Here is a 19,926-nt window from a genome sequence, read left to right as displayed (position 1 = left end):
TCATGTGCTAGATGTGCGTCTGCGCCGGAAGACCGTGCCCACCTGTTCTTCCACTGCCCTGCCTCGCGCAGCATCTGGGACGCCATTGGGTTCCTCCCATGCTCCTCTCCCTTGGCAGCACTCTGGTCGCCACCGGCCCATGCGGGGCTCCCAGGATCTGTTTGGCCCTTCATTCTTATTCTCATCATATGGAAAATTTGGGACGCGTGAAACGCAAAAACTTTTCGCCAGGTCGATGTCTCGCCCAATGATGTAATTAAGGGAATCATTGCGGATCTCACGCTTTGGTCTCACCTCCTTAAAAAGGCTGAGGACAAGTCCCATGCCGGGCTGTGGCAGGACTTCTTCTCCTCTCGCCTTCTCTACTCTGTAATCTCTCTCAACGTTTTTTTGAAATATATTCAGACGGGGAGCCTTTCCCCCCCGGTGATAGTTTAAAAAAAAAACTATATCGGGAGAGGTTACAAATGCCAGGGATTTAGAACTGATCAACTTATCCCGTGCGTCGGCTTACAATGGATATATATTGTAGATGTGACCTAGGTCAATACCGCTCCGCTTATCAGAAGTTGGTATTTATCTTTATACTTGAATTAGCACATGTTTGTTGTAAGGACAAATGGAAAGGTTGTTTCTTTGTGAAGAAATGAATTAGCACGTGTTGGTTGTTTGTGGAGAAATGATAGCACTAGTACAAAAGACACGTGAAGAGAAAGTTATTGGTCGTTTTTTTTGGGGTGTAATCTGCTGCCGCTTTATTAATTAAACAAAGTCTGGAATGTCATCCGAAATTACATCTAAAATAAAATCAGGAGGAGACCCAAGCCAAAGCTGCGATCTCTCCTCACCTACACCTACTTTTGCAAGTTTATGAGCGGCAACATTTGCAGATCTCCGAACCCAAACCACTTTGAACTGAGTGAAAGACTGAAGCATGTCCTTAATATCTTGGATCCACGGCCCGGTAGCAGACAAGTTCTTGTCCGGTTGGTTTATCATCTATGCCACCACTTGGCTGTCTAGCTCCACATGGATCCTTTCCACCTGCTGCTGTATTGCGAACTGAATTGCTCTCCTACATGCAAGAACCTCGGCTGCTTCAGGGTCGGTAACGCGAGGGAAAAACTAGCAGATTCCTCCTCGGAACGCACCCATGTAGTCTCTCAGAATTGCTCCTCCGCCCGTGCTGCTTCCATGTTTTGATATAGCACCATCTGAATTTATCTTCATCCAACCCTTCTCTGGTGGTTTCCACCTCTCCGTTTCCCTGGTCACCGGAGCACGCACCTTAGGTGTATGGACCGCCCGCCACTCCTGCATGTAACTATACACTCACTCCATGATTTCATGTGGATGAACTATCCTTCGGCCGTCCCTTGCTTCATTGCGAGCCAACCACAAGCCATATACAGCGTGTATCATCGCCTCCTTCTCGTCATCAGATGCTCCTGCAAACCACCCCAGTAACCAGATCGCCAATGCACTCTGAGAGTCGATCTGACTCGGTGGGATCGCCACCGAAACTCCCTTTTCCGACTGCATCATTTGCCAGAACTGTGATGAATGTTGACATGCCCAGAATCTGTGATATAAGGTCTCTTCCCTGCCACATGCAACACAAAAAATACCAGGCTTTATCCGACAACGGTGTAGTTCGGCCCCCACTGCAATTCCATTTTTAATGATGTGCCACATATGTATCTTCGCTTTTGCTGGTGCATTTGTGCTCCATAGACCCATATATCCCTGATGACCTCGAACAGAACATGAAGAACCCGACTGTCCAGTTCTTGACCTGTTCATCATCATACACAAGTGATATGCGGATTTGACATTAAACACTCCATTGCGAGTATAGTTCCATGCCAAAAAATTCATCAGCACCTGGTCCACCTACAGCGATCTGCTTTATATCAGCAGCATCTGTCGGGGAAAACATGTCATCCACCTTCCGGGCGTCCCACGACGTGCCATCCTGGTTCAACAAGTCTGCAACCTTGGTGATCCCATGAACATAATTCTGCCCTAACGGTTTTAGGCTTCCATAGCGGGGTATCTAGTTATCATGGTGTATAGAAACTTTCGATCCGTCACCTATCCTCCATACTAGTCCTTCCCGGAGTAAGTTTCTTCCATGGATGATGCTTCTAAAAAGTGAAGGACCCCCCCCCCCCCCCCCCCCCCCCCCCGGCGGGCAAGTGGCTGTCAATATTGAGTGCTCAGGGAAGTATCGTGCTTTTAGCACCCGAGTACATAGAGATGAGGGCACCTGTAGAATGCGCCACGCCTGTTTTGCCAAGAGGGCTTGATTAAAAGCTTCGGGATCCCTAAAGCCCATGCCACCACTTCTCTTTGACGCACACATTTTTTCCCAAGCGATCCAGTGCACTTTCCTTTCACCATTCACTGCCCCCCACCAGAATTTCGAAGAGATCGAAGTCAGGTTCTGGCACGTTTTCTTTGTGAGGTGAAAACAACTCATCGTGAAAGTAGGTACAGCTTGAAGACCGGATTTGACAAGCACTTCTCTTGCCGCTTTGGAAAGCCCCTGCCCCTTCCATCCGCCCACTTTTCCTTTCGAGCTCTCAGTGACATACTTGAAAGTGCCTTCTTTGGATTTCCCAACCAGTGTTGGTAGTCCTAGGTACCTCTCACTGAGTGCTTCTGAAGAAACTCCCAACACATCCTTCAACTCTACTTTACTCTCCTCCGAACAGCCTTTTCCGAAGAAAATTCCAGATTTCTACAGGTTTACTTTCTGGCCCGAGGCCTCCTCGTATTGCTGCAATATATCCTTCAGCGCCTCCATGCTATCTCTTGTCCCCTCCACAAAAACCACACTATCGTCCGCAAACGGAAGATGTGTCACATGGGGGCCAGTGCTCCCAAAAGACACTCCCTTGATCCTCTTCTCCTCCTGGGCCCTTTTTAGGAGCGCAGAAAAGCCTTCAGCACAGAAGGGAAATAGGTAGGGCGATAGTGGATATCCCTGCCGTAGGCCACGGGAAGGAAGAAAACACCTTGATCGCCCACCATTCAGTTTAAAAGAGAATGTTGCCGACGTCACACACCTCATTATCATGGAGATCCACTCTGCTCGAAACCCGAACTGTTCCATCATTTTTTCCAAAAAAAGGCCACTCCACTCTGTCATATGCTTTCATCATGTCCAGCTTAACTGCACAGAACGGCTTCTTTCTTTTCCTCTTGCGGATGGCATGAACACATTCATAGGCCACCAAGACATTGTCTGTAATGAGCCGCCCCAGAACAAGCGCACTCTGCTCCTTAGATATAAGAATCGGAAGGATTTGCTTAAGCCTATTTGCTAACACCTTGGTTGCCACCTTGTATAGCACATTGCAGAGGCTTATGGGCCTAAACTGAGATAGTATCTCCGGAGAACTAACTTTAGGCATCATGACAATAATAGTGGCGTTAAACGCCTCCGGAGCCGGAACACCCCCCCAAGATGTCTTTCATAGCCTTACACACATCTTCACGAAGAAGCGACCAGTGTCGTTGATAGAAGAGTGCAGGCAGGCCATCGGGTCCGAGTGCTTTCGTTGGGCCCATTTGAAATAGAGCCCTCTCAATCTCATCATCTGCAAAAGGGTCCGTTAGTGCATTATTCATATCATCAACAACACAGGGATGTATATTCTGAAGAAGCACTTGAGCGTTAGTTGAGCCCTCCGAAGAGAAGAGGCTCTCATAAAAACTCGCTGCCATCTCCCGCATCTCCTCATCTACCATACACAAAGTACCATCATCCTTCCTCAATGCCTTCACTGTATTGGTTGTTTAAACTGAGGAAGTGACATGTAGAGGAGGCAAAATAAAAATGTGAAGAGGTGACAATTGATCGTGGCGAAGAAAAAGAGACGACAATATACCTAACACAAATGTAAAACTGGATGCATCAGTTGACTATTTTTCTTTTCATACTTCGAATCCCTCCTGTGCGTGCATCCTCTTCTTCCTCCTCAAACCGTTTTGCCACCCTCCAATGTTGCAGTTGTGCCACCCTCCACCGCCGGCCTAACCTCTTGCCGCCGTCAATGCGCATGGTGCAAAGCTGAGAGATAATGCACATGATATCCACTTCACCGCACTTTTGTGGCAAAACCAGTCGCCTGAACTTTGAATAATTCATTTTCCAGACTAAGGTTATCAGTCGGTAACTCTGTACTTAATATTACACAATTTTCACTTTATAAATTCAGTTGCACATGCCAATGACATCAACAATACTACATTTTTAAAGGAACAATGCATTTCTAATGTTAATGTATGTACTTCCTCACAGTTTGCTACAACTTAGTATTAAGATGTCCGGTGTGGCGTGACATGAGTTGAAAGCAAATATACCATAATGGTGGTATGGTGCTATGGGCATCCAAGGCAGTCACACCTAAACAAATTAAACTACCCATTGCGAGTCGATCTCCATTGTATCCCCGACATCACCATCTCCTTCCGCTAGGTTAGTGATGGTAGGCTTCTTGCGAGAGGATCCCAGAGACATCGATGTTGATCCCAGAGCCCGTGCGTTAGTCGAGGAGAACGGCGGGAGGAGAAAGAGATAGGAGAGAGAGAGGTCAGAGGTGGAAGCAGAAAGGGGATGTGCTTTGATATTCATTTTGCTAGGTGTCATCATCAGGAGAGGGTCGCACGACGCGGGATGTACGACCCGGTCGTATAAGATTTTTTCCAAAAAATTTGGTGTGAAAAATAAGCGTGTGCCCTTCTCTTTTTAAAATCACAACCAACAACGACCGCAACGTGATCCGAGAAGAGTGTGGGAAAGTTGTGTGGTTGTGTAGCAATGCAGCTACACCTCTTATCTAAACCATCCATTCTAACACCAAAAATTCAAGTGCACAAACTTTTCTTTTCTTTCCTCCAAAATAAGAAAAATATTTGGACTTGATGGAAAGCTAGATGCGATATAGATAGAATGTATAGCTACATGGATCTGTATTTAATTAACTGCTAGATTGATCACAAATGTTAAAACTACAGCTCATGTCATGGTCTACATCTCGAATAAATACGGGACCCGACGGAATGAGATGGCTGGAGATGCTAGTTCGTATGTAGCTGGTGGGTCTTTGCATATCGAATTCCTTGACCCCCAGCAGCTTCTTGAGCTTGAGGTCAACAGCAATCACATGCGAGTTCCTGTCGGTTTCACTGCTGATATTGGTCAGGAGGTACAAGATGACATCTTTCCCGGAGCTGAGAATGGGGCTGCAGACAAAGAGAGACTTGGGCAAGTTGTAGCCCTTGGTATCACGGGAATTAAGTTCAAGCTCCTGCTTGAAACGCAAATCACCCAGGGTATCCAAATCCCCATGAAGCCCCTCCATCTCCATGGTCCATGTGACCACCGTCCAGCCACTAGGGGTTTCTGAGAAAGGGCTGCTGCTGGTGTCGGCGTGGACCTGAAGGTCGACGAGCCTGATGGTGCTGGAGTATTTGACAAAGACAATGTCCCTAAAGTCGCGTGCAATGTCAATGGCAAGAGGGAGGCAATTTTGCAGATGCCTCCGCTTGGGAAGGGGGATATAGCGGAACAGGTGGAAGGGGGTGTGGTCGGCTAGCACGTCGGAGATGAGTATGCCCCTCCAGAGGTCGACCCAGCCAACGATGCCACCGTTGAAGCCGCCGATGGTGATGGCCATGTCGCACATGTAGCTGGATGGCGGCGGCGGCCGTGGAATGGCGCCTGGCTTGCGGGTCCAGGCCCCGGCCTTGGAGTCGTAGATGCACAGGTAGTATGGGCCATTGGCAGAGTCGTGGAAATAGTCGTGGCCAAGCACCGCGATTACGTAGGCATCACAGGCGGCATCATCGTCGTCCTTGGGGAGGGCCTGAGAAGGGCCGGTGACGGAGATGTTGCTGCGGTAAGGCATGACACCGATCGAATCGACATCGAAGCAGTCAGCTCCCCCGGTTAACATCTCGGGGGACAGTTGCCGGAGCCGGGAGAGCTCCCGCGCCCCCGCCTGGTAGACAAAGTATTCGTAGTAGTCACTGATGGGGAAGGTGCTGAAGGTGGAGGAGGAATGGGAGCGCCCGTTGCGGAGGGTGACTAGGGCAAGGTTACCCTCATTGGCCAGCATGGACGGCTCGTGGGAGAATGATACGTATATATAATTTTTTATTGTTTCATGCTATATTATATTCTGTTTTGAATATTATTGGGCTTTATTATACACTTTTATACTATTTTTGGGACTAATCTATTAACCGGAGGCCCAACCCAAAATTGTTGTTTTTTTTTTGCCTATTTTAGGGCTTCACAGAAAAATAATATCAAACGGAGTCCAAACGGAATGAAACCTCTGGGAACGTGATTTTCGGAACGAACGTGATCCAGAGGACTTTGACCCTATGTCAAGACATCAACCAGGAGGCCACGAGGTAGGGGGCGCGCCTACCCCCCTGGGCGCGCCCTCCACCCTCGTGGGCCCCCTGTTGCTCCACCGACGTACTCCTTCCTCCTATATATACCTACGTACCCCCAAACTACTAGATACGGAGCCAAAACCCTAATTCCACCGCTGTAACTTTCTGTATCCATGAGGTCCCATCTTGGAGCCTTTTTCAGAGCTCCGCCGGAGGGGGCATCGATCACGGAGGGCTTCTACATCAACACCATAGCCTCTCCGATGAGGTGTGAGTAGTTTACCTCAAACCTTCGGGCAAAAGTCAACACACCAAGTACCCATCACAAGCCCTTATCTCCTGCATTACATTATTTGCCATTTGCCTCTCGTTTTCCTCTTCCCCACTTCACCCTTGTCGTTTTCCCTCTCTCTCTCTATCCTCCCTCTCTTTTTCTATTTGCCTCTTTTTGCTCGTTTCTTGTTTGCTCGTATGTTGGATTGCTTGCTTGTCATTATGGCTAGTCCCCTATCTTCTCCGTTGTCTCCCGAAAATTAAGTTCTTAATTTTAAGCAAAGGGAAGGAGAAAACCTAAAAGACGCCTGGTATAGAATTTGCAATGCTCATAATAGATCTACCAGGAAGCAATCTACTTCTATTCTTCTTCACAATTTTTATGTAGGTGCTATTCCTTGGCACAGATATGTCCTTGATACCATTACCGGAGGGAACTTCTTGGGTAGCCACACTTTTGATTCCTATAATGCTATGATAGATTTATTTGGCTCACCCCCTCTTTTGGTTAATGGAACTATGTTAACTTTGGAGCATGTAATGCAAAAACTTGAAATTATTGAAAATAAAGTTGCTACCGTTGAGTTAATTGAAAATTTAGATAAAAAGATCCACAACCAAATTATCCAATATGGATCTAAAGTAGGAGTAACTTTGAAAAATATTAATGAGAAGGAACCTATAGTTAATGAAAGAATAAATCATGATTCCACTAGAATCGATAAACTTGAGGGTATCATTACCAACTTGGGAACCGCTTTTTCCGTAAAGAATACTCCAAGTCCTCCAACTAAAATTGCCAACCTTATGTATGTTCCTAAAAATAAGGGTGAATCCTCTAGCAAAGAAACTGCGGATCTCAAATCTATAAGTATTCATCCTAATCTTTTGCTATCATTAAGGAACCATTTGCTACTAATGTTTTTTTTGATCTTGTGCCTAGAAGTTTGATTATTGATAAAAGGAAAGAAACTCCTAAAGGTGATATATGTCTCATTAAAGAATTACCAACTAAAGATATCTAGATCTATCCTTGCTTTTATGCCTAGCTAGGGGCGTTAACGATAGTGCTTGTTGGGAGGCAACCCAATTTTATTTTTATTCGTTGCTTTTTGCTCCTGTTTAGTAATAAATAATTTATCTAGCCTCTGTTTTGGTTGTGTTGTTTTTGTGTTTAATTAGTGTTTGTGCCAAGTAGAACCGTTGGGAAGACTTGGGGAAAGTCTTTTTAATCTTGCTGTAAAAAACAGAAACTTTAACGCTCATGAGAATTGCTGCCATTTTTATTTGGAAAGTGATATTTAGTTAATTATTTTTGCAGATGATTAATAGATAAATTACTCACGTCCAGCAATTTATTCTAGAATTTTTGGGGTTCCATATCTTGCGTTAGTTACAGATTACTACAGACTGTTCTGTTTTTGACAGATTCTATTTTTCGTGTGTTGTTTGCTTATTTTGATGAATCTATGGCTAGTAAAATAGTTTATAAACTATAGAGAAGTTGGAATACAATAGGTTTAACACCAACATAAATAAAGAATGATTTCATTACAGTACCTTGAAGTGGTGTTTTGTTTTCTTTCGCTAACGGAGCTCACGAGATTTTCTACTTTAAGTTTTGTGTTGTGAAGTTTTCATGTTTTGGGTGAAAGATTTGATGGATTATGGAACAAGGAGTGGCAAGAGCCTAAGCGTGGGGATGCCCATGGCACCCCAAGATAATCTAAGGACACCTAAAAGCCAAAGCTTGGGGATGCCCCGGAAGGCATCCCCTCTTTCATCTACTTCCATCGGTAACTTTACCTGAAGCTATATTTTTATTCACCACATGATATGTGTTTTGCTTGGAGCGTCTTGTATGATTTGAGTCTTTGCTTTTTAGTTTACCACAATCATCCTTGCTGTACACACGTTTTGAAAGAGACACACATGATTCGGAAATTATTAGAATACTCTATGTGCTTCACTTATATCTTTTGAGTTATATAGTTTTTGCTCTAGTGCTTCACTTATATCTTTTAGAGCACGTCAGTGGATTTGTTTTATAGAAACTATTATTCTCTTATGCTTCACTTAGATGATTTTGAGAGTCTTAAATAGCATGGTAATTTACTTAAATAATCCTAATATGCTAGGTATTCAAGACTAATAAAAACTTTCTTATGAGTGTGTTAAATACTAAGAGAAGTTTGATGCTTGATGGTTGTTTTGAGACATGGAGGTAGTGATATCAAAGGTGTGCTAGTTAAGTAGTTGTGAATTTGAAAAATACTTGTGTTGAAGTTTGCATGTCCCGTAGCATGCACGTATGGTAAACGCTATATAACAAATTTGAAACATGAGGTGTTCTTTGAGTGTCCTCCTTATGAGTGGCGGTCGGGGACGAGCGATGGTCTTTTCCTACCAATATATCCCCCTAGGAGCATGCGCTAGTGCTTGGTTTTTGATGACTTGTAGATTTTTGCAATAAGTATGTGAGTTCTTTATGACTAATGTTGAGTCCATGGATTATACGCACTCTCACCTTTCCATCATTGCTAGCCTCTTCGGTACTGTGTATTGCCCTTTCTCACATTGAGAGTTGGTGCAAACTTCGCCGGTGCATCCAAACCCCGTGATATGATACGCTCTTTCACACATAAACCTCCTTATATCTTCCTCGAAACAGCCACCATACCTACCTATTATGGCATTCCCATAACCATTCCGAGATATATTGCCATGCAACTTTCCACCATTCCGTTTATCATGACCCGTTCATCATTGTCATATTGCTTTGCATGATCATGTAGTTGACATAGTATTTGTGGAAAAGCCACCATTCATAATCCTTTCATACATGTCACTCTTGGTTCATTTCATATCCCGGTACACCGCCGGAGGCATTCATATAGAGTCATACTTTGTTCTAGTATCGAGTTGTAATCATTGAGTCGTAAATAAATAGAAATGTGATGATCATCATTTTCTAGAGCATTGTCCCAAGTGAGAAAAAAGAAGAGAAAGGCCATAAAAAAGAGAAGGCCCCAAAAAATGAGAGAAAAAGAGAGAAGGGACAATGTTACTATCCTTTTTACCACACTTGTGCTTCAAAGTAGCACCATAATCTTCATGATAGAGAGTCTTTTGTTTTGTCACTTTCATATACTAGTGGGAACTTTTCATTATAGAACTTGGCTTGTATATTCCAAAAATGGGCTTCCTCAAATGCCCTAGGTCTTCGTGAGCAAGCAAGTTAGATGCACACACACTTAGTTTCTTTTGTTGAGCTTTCATACATTTATAGCTCTAGTGCATCCGTTGCATGGCAATCCCTACTCCTTGCATTAACATCAATTGATGGGCATCTCCATAGCTCATTGATTAGCCTCGTTGATGTGAGACTTTCTCCTTTTTTGTCTTCTCCACATAACCCCCATCATTATATTCTGTTCCTCTCATAGTGCTATATCCATGGCTCACGCTCATGTATTGCGTGAAGGTTGATTTTTTTTGAGATTACTAAAGTATGAAACAATTGCTTGGCTTGTCATCGGGGTTGTGCATGATGAGAGCATTCTTGTGTGACGAAAATGAAGCATGACTAAACTATATGATTTTGTAGGGATGAACTTTCTTTGGCCATGTTATTTTGAGAGGACATAATTGCTTAGTTAGTATGCTTGAAGTATTATTATTTTTATGTCAATATTAAACTTTTATCTTGAATATTTCAGATCTGAATATTCATACCACAATTAAGAAGAATTACATTGAAATTATGCCAAGTAGCATTCCACATCAAAAATTATGTTTTATCATTTACCTACTCGAGGACGAGCAGGAATTAAGCTTGGGGATGCTTGATACGTCTCCAACGTATCTATAATTTTTTATTGTTCCATGCTATATTATATTCTGTTTTGGACATTATTGGGCTTTATTATACACTTTTATATTATTTTTGGGACTAACCTATTAACCAGAGGCCCAACCCAGAATTGCTGTTTTTGCCTATTTAGGGTTTCGCAGAAAAAGAATATCAAACGGAGTCCAAACGGAATGAAACCTTCGGGAATGTGATTTTTGGAACGAACGTGATCCAGAGGACTTGGACCCTACGTCAAGACATCAACCAGGAGGCCACGAGGTAGGGGGGCGCCCCTACCCCCCTGGGCGCGCCCTGCACCCTCGTGGCCCCCCTGTTGCTCCACCGACGTACTCCTTCCTCCTATATATACCTACGTACCCCCAAACTACCAGATACGGAGCCAAAACCCTAATTCCACCGTTGTAACTTTCTGTATCCACGAGATCCCATCTTGGGGCCTTTTCAGGAGCTCCGCCGGAGGGGGCATCGATCACGGAGGGCTTCTACATCAACACCATAGCCTCTCCGATGAAGTGTGAGTAGTTTACCTCAGACCTTCGGGTCCATACTTATTAGCTAGATGGCTTCTTCTCTCTTTTTGGATCTCAATACAAAGTTCTCCCCCTCTCTTGTGGAGATCTATTCGATGTAATCTTCTTTTGCGGTGTGTTTGTTGAGACCGATGAATTGTGGGTTTATGATCAAGTTTATCTATGAACAATATTTGAATCTTCTCTGACTTCTTTTATGTATGATTGGTTATCTTTGCAAGTCTCTTCGAATTATCAGTTTGGTTTGGCCTACTAGATTGATCTTTCTTGCAATGGGAGAAGTGCTTAGCTTTGGGTTCAATCTTGCGGTGTCATTTCCCAGTGACAGTAGGGACAGCAAGGCACGTATTGTACTGTTGCCATCGAGGAGAACAAGATGGGGTTTATATCATATTTTGCATGAGTTTATCCCTCTACATCATGTCATCTTGCTTAAAGCGTTACTCTGTTCTCTTGAACTTAATACTCTAGATGCATGCTGGATAGCGGTCGATGTGTGGAGTAATAGTAGTAGATGCAGGCAGGAGTCGGTCTACTTGTCTCGGACGTGATGCCTATATATATGATCATACGTAGATATTCTCATAACTATGCTCAATTCTGTCAATTGCTCAACAGTAATTTGTTTACCCACTGTGAATACTTATGCTCTTGAGAGAAGCCACTAGTGAAACCTATGGCCCCCGAGTCTATTTTCCATCATATTAATCTTCCAACACTTAGTTATTTTTATTGCCTTTTATTTTACTTTGCATCTTTATCATAAAAATACCAAAAATATTATCTTATCATATCTATTAGATCTCACTCTCGTAAGTGACCGTGTAGGGATTGACAACCCCTTATCGCGTTGGTTGCAAGGATTTATTTGTTTGTGTAGGTGCGAGGGACTCGTGCGTGGCCTCCTACTGGATTGATACCTTGGTTCTCAAAAACTGAGGGAAATACTTACGCCACTTTGCTGCATCACCCTTTCCTCTTCAAGGGAAAACCAACGCAAGTGCTCAAGAGGTAGCAGAGAACAAGCGGGCCTAATCTTCTTCGCCGTGGTCACAGAGAAAGATAGGGGCTTATAGTTTTGCCTCCGAACGTTTTACCTCAAGGGTAATGTCAACACTAATAGTTCATGAAAACTCACATCCAATTAGCCATATATACCAGGATCTTTCCAACATGTTGTGCTTGCCAAAAGATAAAATGTAAAAAGGAAGGGTGAAGATCACCATGACTCTTATGTCAGGTGGGAGATAAAAGTAAAAGATAGGCCCTTCGCAAAGGGAAGCAGAGGTTGTCATGCGCTTTTATGGTTGGATGCACAAAATCTTGATGCGAAAGAACGTCACTTTATATTGACACTTGTGATATGGACCTTTATTATGCAGTCTGTCGCTTTTATTTCTTCCATATCACACGATCGTATAAAGCTTATTTTCTCCCACACTAATAAGTCATACATATTTATAGAGCAATTTTATTGCTTGCACCGATGACAACTTACTTGAGGGATCTTACTCAATCCATAGGTAGGTATGGTGGACTCTCATGGCAAAACTGGTTTAAGGGTGTTTGTAAGCACAAGTAGTATCTCTACTTGGTGCAAAGAATTTGGCTAGCATGAGGGGGAAAGGCAAGCTCAATCATGTTGGATGATCCATGATAATATAATTTATCTCAGATGTAAGAAAACATAGCCCATTACGTTGTCTTCCTTGTCCAATGTCAACCCTTTAGCATGTCATATTTTAATGAGTGCTCACAATCATAAAAGATGTCCAAGATAGTGTATTTATATGTGAAGACCTCTCTTTCTTTATTACTTCCTATTAATTGCAACGATGACCAAAACTATGTTTGTCAACTCTCAACAACTTTTATTCATCATACTTTTTATATGTGAGTTCATTACTCTCCATAAGATCCATATGATCTCTTTTATTTCCTTTTTATTCTTTCTCTATTCTTTTATTCCCTCAAGATCATGGCAAAATAATCAAGCCCTTGACTCAACAGTAATCTAGCTCACGGACTCGATTACATAGAAGGATCATAAAGCAAAACTCACAACTAGATCATACTAAGAACTTTTATTCTACTAGATCAAAATATTATCAAAAGGATCGAACTAAGAAAAGCGGTAAAGATAAAAGTGATGGTGATGCGATACCGGGGCACTCCCCCAAGCTTGGCAGTTGCCAAGGGGAGTGCCCATACCAGATACTCAATTCTTCTTTGTTGGTGGAGAGGGTGGAGTTCTTGATGATGTAGGCTTGCCGTCCTTCTTCCAAGGCATAGGCTCGCCATCATAGAAGGATGATTGAGTCTCCTAGATCCTCAAATTTGCAACCAAACTCATCCTTCTGAATCTATATTCATACTCACAGTTTTGGTTTTGCAGGTCATAGATTTGGGCTTGGAGGTGCTCGATCTTCTCGTGAAGCTTGAAGATGGTCTCCCCAATGTTCTTGGAATCCAACTTGTGGTTGTTGGTGAACTCCGCGATCATCATATGGTTGGTGTCGACTCCGCGTTCCACCATCTCCTGGCACTTGAAAACTTGTTGCTCCATTGCCTCGAGCCTTGTCTCCACGCTTCCGGTCCTCCTTGGTCCCTCAGCATCACGGATGTGCAGCACCCCCTCACTCATCTCAATGGTTTGAGGGTGTTGGAGCACTCCCGCGAGGTAAGGGTTGATGACCTTCTCGAAAAACTTGTCCTTGGGGGCACTTGAAGACGACATGACTATTGGGGAGCGTAGTAATTTCAAAAAATTTCCTACGCACATGCAAGATCATGGTGATGCATAGCAACAAGAGGGGAGAGTGTTGTCCATGTACCGTCATAGACCAAAAGTGGAAGCGTTAGCACAACGAGGTTGATGTAGTCGTACGTCTTCACGATCCGACCGATCAAGTACCGAACGTATGACACCTCCGAGTTCAGCACACGTTCAGCCCGATGACGTCCCTCGAACTCCGATCCAGCCGAGTGTTGAGGGAGAGTTTCGTCAGCACGACGGCGTGGTGACGATGTTGATGTTCTACCGATGCAGGGCTTCACCTAAGCACCGCTACAGTATTATCGAGGTGGACTATGGTGGAGGGGGGCACCGCACACGGCTAAGAGACGATCAACTTGATCAACTTTTGTCTAGAGGTGCCCCCTGCCCCTGTATATAAAGGAGCAAGGGGGGGGGTGCGGCCGGCCAAGGGGAGAGGCGCGGCGGAGGAGTCCTACTCCAACCGGGAGTAGGACTCCCCCCTTTCCTAGTTGGATTAGGACTTGGGGGGGGGGAAGAAGGAAAGACGGGGGGCCGGCCCCCTTTTCCCTAAACCAATTCGGTTTGAGCCTTGGGGGGGGGGCGCCCCACACTTCCCTTGCTTCCCTCCTTTTCCACTAAGGCCCATGTAGGCCCATTAAGCCCCCGGGGGTTTCGGTAACCTCCCGGTACTCCGGTAAAATCCCGATTTCACCCGGAACACTTCCGATATCCAAACATAGGCTTCCAATATATCAATCTTCATGTCTCGTCCATTTAGAGACTCCTCGTCATGTCCGTGATCACATCCGGGACTCCGAACAACCTTCGGTACATCAAAACATATAAACTCATAATATAACTGTCATCGTAGCGTTAAGCGTGCGGACCCTACGGGTTCGAGAACTATGTAGACATGACCGAGACACGTCTCCGGTCAATAACCAATAGCGGAACCTGGATGCTCATATTGGCTCCTACATATTCTACGAAGATCTTTATCGGTCAGACCGCATAACAACATACGTTGTTCCCTTTGTCATTGGTATGTTATTGCCCGATATTCAATCGTCGGTATCTCAATACCTAGTTCAATCTCGTTACCGGCAAGTCTCTTTACTTGTTCCGTAATATATCATCCCGCAACTAACTCATTAGTTGCAATGCTTGCAAGGCTTAAGTGATGAGCATTACCGAGAGGGCCCAGAGATACCTCTCCGACAATCGGAGTGACAAATCCTAATCTCGAAATACGCCAACCCAACAAGTACCTTCGGAGACACCTGTAGAGCACCTTTATAATCACCCAGTTACGTTGTGACGTTTGGTAGCACACAAAGTGTTCCTCTGGTAAACGGGAGTGTCATAATCTCATAGTCATAGGAACATGTATAAGTCATGAAGAAAGCAATAGCAACAAACTAAACGATCAAGTGCTATGCTAACGGAATGGGTCAAGTCAATCAAATCATTCTCTAATGATGTGACCCCGTTAATCAAATGACAACCCATGTCAATGGTTAGGAAACTTAACCATCTTTGATCAACGAGCTAGTTAAGTATAGGCATACTAGTGACACTCTATTTGTCTATGTATTCACACATGTATTATGTTTCCGGTTAATACAATTCCAGCATGAATAATAAACATTTATCATGATATAAGGAAATAAATAATAACTTTATTATTGCCTCTAGGGCATATTTCCTTCAGTCTCCCACTTGTACTAGAGTCAATAATCTAGATTACACAGTAATGATTCGAACACCCATGGAGCCTTGGTGCTGATCATGTTTTGCTCATGGAAGAGGCTTAGTCAACGGGTCTGCAACATTCAGATCCGTATGTATCTTGCAAATTTCTATGTCTCCCACATGGACCAGATCCCGGATGGAATTGAAGCTTCTCTTGATGTGCTTGGTTCTCTTGTGAAATTTGGATTCCTTCGCTAAGGCAATTGCTCCAGTATTGTCACAAAAGATTTTCATTGGACCCGATGCACTAGGTATGACACCTAGATCGAATATGAACTCTTTCATCCAGACTCCTTCATTTGCTGCTTCCGAAGCAGCTATGTACTCCACTTCACATGTAGATCCCGCCACGACGCTTTGTTTAGAACTGCACCAACTGACAGCTCTACTGTTCAATGTAAACACGTATCCGGTTTGCGATTTAGAATCGTCCGGATCAGTGTCAAAGCTTGCATCAACGTAACCGTTTACGATGAGCTCTTTGTCACCTCCATAAACAAGAAACATATCCTTAGTCCTTTTCAGGTATTTCAGGATGTTCTTGACCGCTGTCCAGTGATCCACCCCTGGATTACTTTGGTACCTCCCTTCTAGACTTATAGAAAGGCACACATCAGGTCTGGTACACAGCATTGCATACATGATAGATCCTATGGCTGAAGCATAGGGAACATCTTTCATTTTCTCTCTATCTTCTGCAGTGGTCGGGCATTGAGTCTTACTCAACTTCACACCTTGTAACACAGGCAAGAACCCTTTCTTTGCTTGATCCATTTTGAACTTCTTCAAAACTTTGTCAAGGTATGTGCTTTGTGAAAGTCCAATTAAGCGTCTTGATCTATCTCTATAGATCTTGATGCCCAATATATAAGTAGCTTCACCGAGGTCTTTCATTGAAAAACTCTTATTCAAGTATCCCTTTATGCTATCCAGAAATTGTATATCATTTCCAATCAACAATATGTCATCCACATATAATATTAGAAATCCTACAGAGCTCCCACTCACTTTCTTGTAAATACAGGCTTCTCCAAAAGTCTGTATAAAACCAAATGCTTTGATCACACTATCAAAGCGTTTATTCCAAGTCCGAGAGGCTTGCACCAGTCCATAAATGGATCGCTGGAGCTTGCACACTTTGTTAGCTCCCTTTGGATCGACAAAACCTTCTGGTTGCATCATATACAACTCTTCTTCTTCCAGAAATCCATTCAAGAATGCAGTTTTGACATCCATCTGCCATATTTCATAATCATAAAACACGACAATTGCTAACATGATTCGGGACTTAAGCATCGCTACGGGTGAGAAGGTCTCATCGTAGTCAATCTCTTGAACTTGTCGAAAACCTTTCGCAATAAGTCGAGCTTTGTAGACAGTAACATTACCGTCAGCGTCAGTCTTCTTCTTGAAGATCCATTTATTCTCAATTGCTTGTCGATCAGCGGGCAAGTCAACCAAAGTCCACACTTTGTTCTCATACATGGATCCCATCTCAGATTTCATGGCTTCAAGCCATTTTGCGGAATCTGGGCTCACCATCACTTCTTCATAGTTTGTAGGTTCATCATGATCTAGTAGCATGACTTCCAGAACAGGATTACCGTACCACTCTGGTGCGGATCTTACTCTGGTTGACCTACGAGGTTCAGTAACAGCTTGATCTAAAGTTTCATGATCATCATCATTAACTTCCTCACTGATTGGTGTAGGTGTCACAGAAACCATTTTCTGTGATGAACTACTTTCCAATAAGGGAGTAGGTACAGTTACCTCATCAAGTTCTACTTTCCTCCCACTCACTTCTTTCGAGAGAAACTCCTTCTCTAGAAAAAAATCTGAATTTAGCAACAAAAGTCTTGCCTTCGGATCTGTGATAGAAGGTGTACCCAACAGTCTCCTTTGGGTATCCTATGAAGACACATTTCTCCGATTTGGGTTCAAGCTTATTAGGTTGAAGCTTTTTCACATAAGCATCGCAGCCCCAAACTTTTAGAAATGACAACTTTGGTTTCTTGCCAAACCACAGTTCATAAGGCGTCGTCTCAACGGATTTCGATGGTGCCCTATTTAACATGAATGCGGCCGTCTCTAAACCATAACCCCAAAACGATAGCGGTAAATCTGTAAGAGACATCATAGATCACACCATATCTAGTAAAGTACGATAAGGACGTTCGGACACACCATTACGCTGTGGTGTTCCGGGTGGCGTGAGTTGCGAAACTATTCCGCATTGTTTCAAATGTAGACCAAACTCGTAACTCAAATATTCTCCTCCACGATCAGATCGTAGAAACTTTATTTTCTTGTTATGATGATTTTCAACTTCACTCTGAAATTCTTTGAACTTTTCAAATGTTTCAGACTTATGCTTCATTAAGTAGATATACCCATATCTGCTTAAATCATCTGTGAAGGTGAGAAAATAACGATATCCGCCACGAGCCTCAACATTCATCAGACCACATACATCTGTATGTATGATTTCCAACAAATCTGTTGCTCTCTCCATAGTACTGGAGAACGGCGTTTTAGTCATCTTGCCCATGAGGCACGGTTCGCAAGTACCAAGTGATTCATAATCAAGTGGTTCCAAAAGTCCATCAGTATGGAGTTTCTTCATGCGCTTTACACTGATATGACCTAAACGACAGTGCCACAAATAAGTTGCACTATCATTATCAACTCTGCATCTTTTGGCTTCAACATTATGAATATGTGTGTCACTACTATCGAGATTCAATAAGAATAGACCACTCTTCACGGGTGCATGGCCATAAAAGATATTACTCATGTAAATAGAACAACCATTATTCTCTGATTTAAATGAATAACCGTCTCGCATCAAACAAGATCCAGATATAATGTTCATGCTCAACGCTGGCACCAAATAACAATTATTTAGGTCTAATACTAATCCCAAAGGTAGATGTAGAGGTAGCGTGCCGACCGCGATCACATCGACTTTGGAACCATTTCCCACGCGCATCGTCACCTCGTCCTTAGCCAATCTTCGCTTAATCCGTAGCCCCTGTTTCAAGTTGCAAATATTAGCAACAGAACCAGTATCAAATACCCAGGTGCTACTACGAGCATTAGTAAGGTACACATCAATAACATGTATATCACATATACCTTTGTTCACCTTGCCATCCTTCTTATCCGCCAAATACTTGGGGCAGTTCCACTTCTAGTGATCAGTCTGCTTGCAGTAGAAGCACTCAGTTTCAGGCTTAGGTCCAGACTTGGGTTTCTTCTCTTGAGAAGCAACTTGCTTGCTGTTCTTCTTGAAGTTCCCCTTCTTCTTCCCTTTGCCCTTTTTCTTGAAACTAGTGGTCTTGTTGACCATCAACACTTGATGCTCCTTCTTGATTTCTACCTCCGCAGCTTTCAGCATTGCGAAGAGCTCGGGAATTGTTTTATTCATCCCTTGCATATTATAGTTCATCATGAAGCTCTTGTAGTTTGGTGGCAGTGATTGAAGAACTCTGTCAATGACACTATCAACCGGAAGATCAACTCCCAGCTGAGTCAAGTGATTATGGTACCCAGACATTCTGAGTATATGTTCACTGACAGAACTATTCTCCTCCATTTTGCAGCTATAGAACTTATTGGAGACTTCATATCTCTCAATCCGGGAATCTGCTTGAAATATTAACTTCAACTCCTGGAACATCTCATATGCTCCATGACGTTCAAAACGTCGTTGAAGTCCCGGTTCTAAGCCATAAAGCATGGCACACTAAACTATCGAGTAGTCATCAGCTTTGCTCTGCCAGACGTTCTTAGCGTCGTCAGTTGCATCAGCAGCAGGCCTGACACTCAGTGGTGCTTCCAGGACGTAATTCTTCTGTGCAGCAATGAGGATAATCCTCAAGTTACGGACCCAGTCCGTGTAATTGCTACCATCATCTTTCAACTTTGCTTTCTCAAGGAACGCATTAAAATTCAACGGAACAACATCACGAGCCATCTATCTACAATGAACATAGACAAGCAAGATACTATTAGGTACTAAGTTCATGATAAATTTAAGTTCAATTAATCATATTACTTAAGAACTCCCACTTAGATAGACATCCCTCTAATCCTCTAAGTGATCACGTGATCCAAATCAACTAAACCATGTCCGATCATCACGTGAGATGGAGTAGTTTCAATGGTGAACATCACTATGTTGATCATATCTACTATATGATTCACGCTCGACCTTTCGGTCTCCGTGTTCCGAGGCCATATCTGTTATATGCTAGGCTCGTCAAGTTTAACCTGAGTATTCCGCGTGTGCAACTGTTTTACACCCGTTGTATTTGAATGTA

General features: G+C 43.4%; 1 protein-coding gene across 1 annotated transcript in view; it reads right to left on the bottom strand.

Moving 5' to 3' along the window:
• Window positions 1–1,125: 1,125 nt before the first annotated feature.
• Window positions 1,126–19,926, bottom strand: part of LOC147978666 (uncharacterized) — a 69,786-nt gene continuing 50,985 nt past the window's right edge. The window contains exons 2-6 of the mRNA XM_087514843.1: window positions 5,024–6,179; window positions 2,756–2,946; window positions 1,898–1,975; window positions 1,411–1,554; window positions 1,126–1,314 (exon numbers count right to left, since the gene is read on the bottom strand). Of these exons, the coding sequence (XP_087370969.1) occupies window positions 1,126–1,314; window positions 1,411–1,554; window positions 1,898–1,975; window positions 2,756–2,946; window positions 5,024–6,179 (1,758 nt within the window). The remainder of the gene's footprint in view (window positions 1,315–1,410; window positions 1,555–1,897; window positions 1,976–2,755; window positions 2,947–5,023; window positions 6,180–19,926) is intronic.

The sequence above is a fragment of the Triticum urartu genome, chromosome 3A (genome assembly GCF_056163025.1).
Source record: "Triticum urartu cultivar PI428250 chromosome 3A, HENAU_Tu73, whole genome shotgun sequence".
Classification (NCBI taxonomy): Eukaryota; Viridiplantae; Streptophyta; class Magnoliopsida; order Poales; family Poaceae; genus Triticum; species Triticum urartu.
Note: the sequence above shows the minus strand (reverse complement) of the source record. Positions and strands in the feature narration are given on the sequence as shown.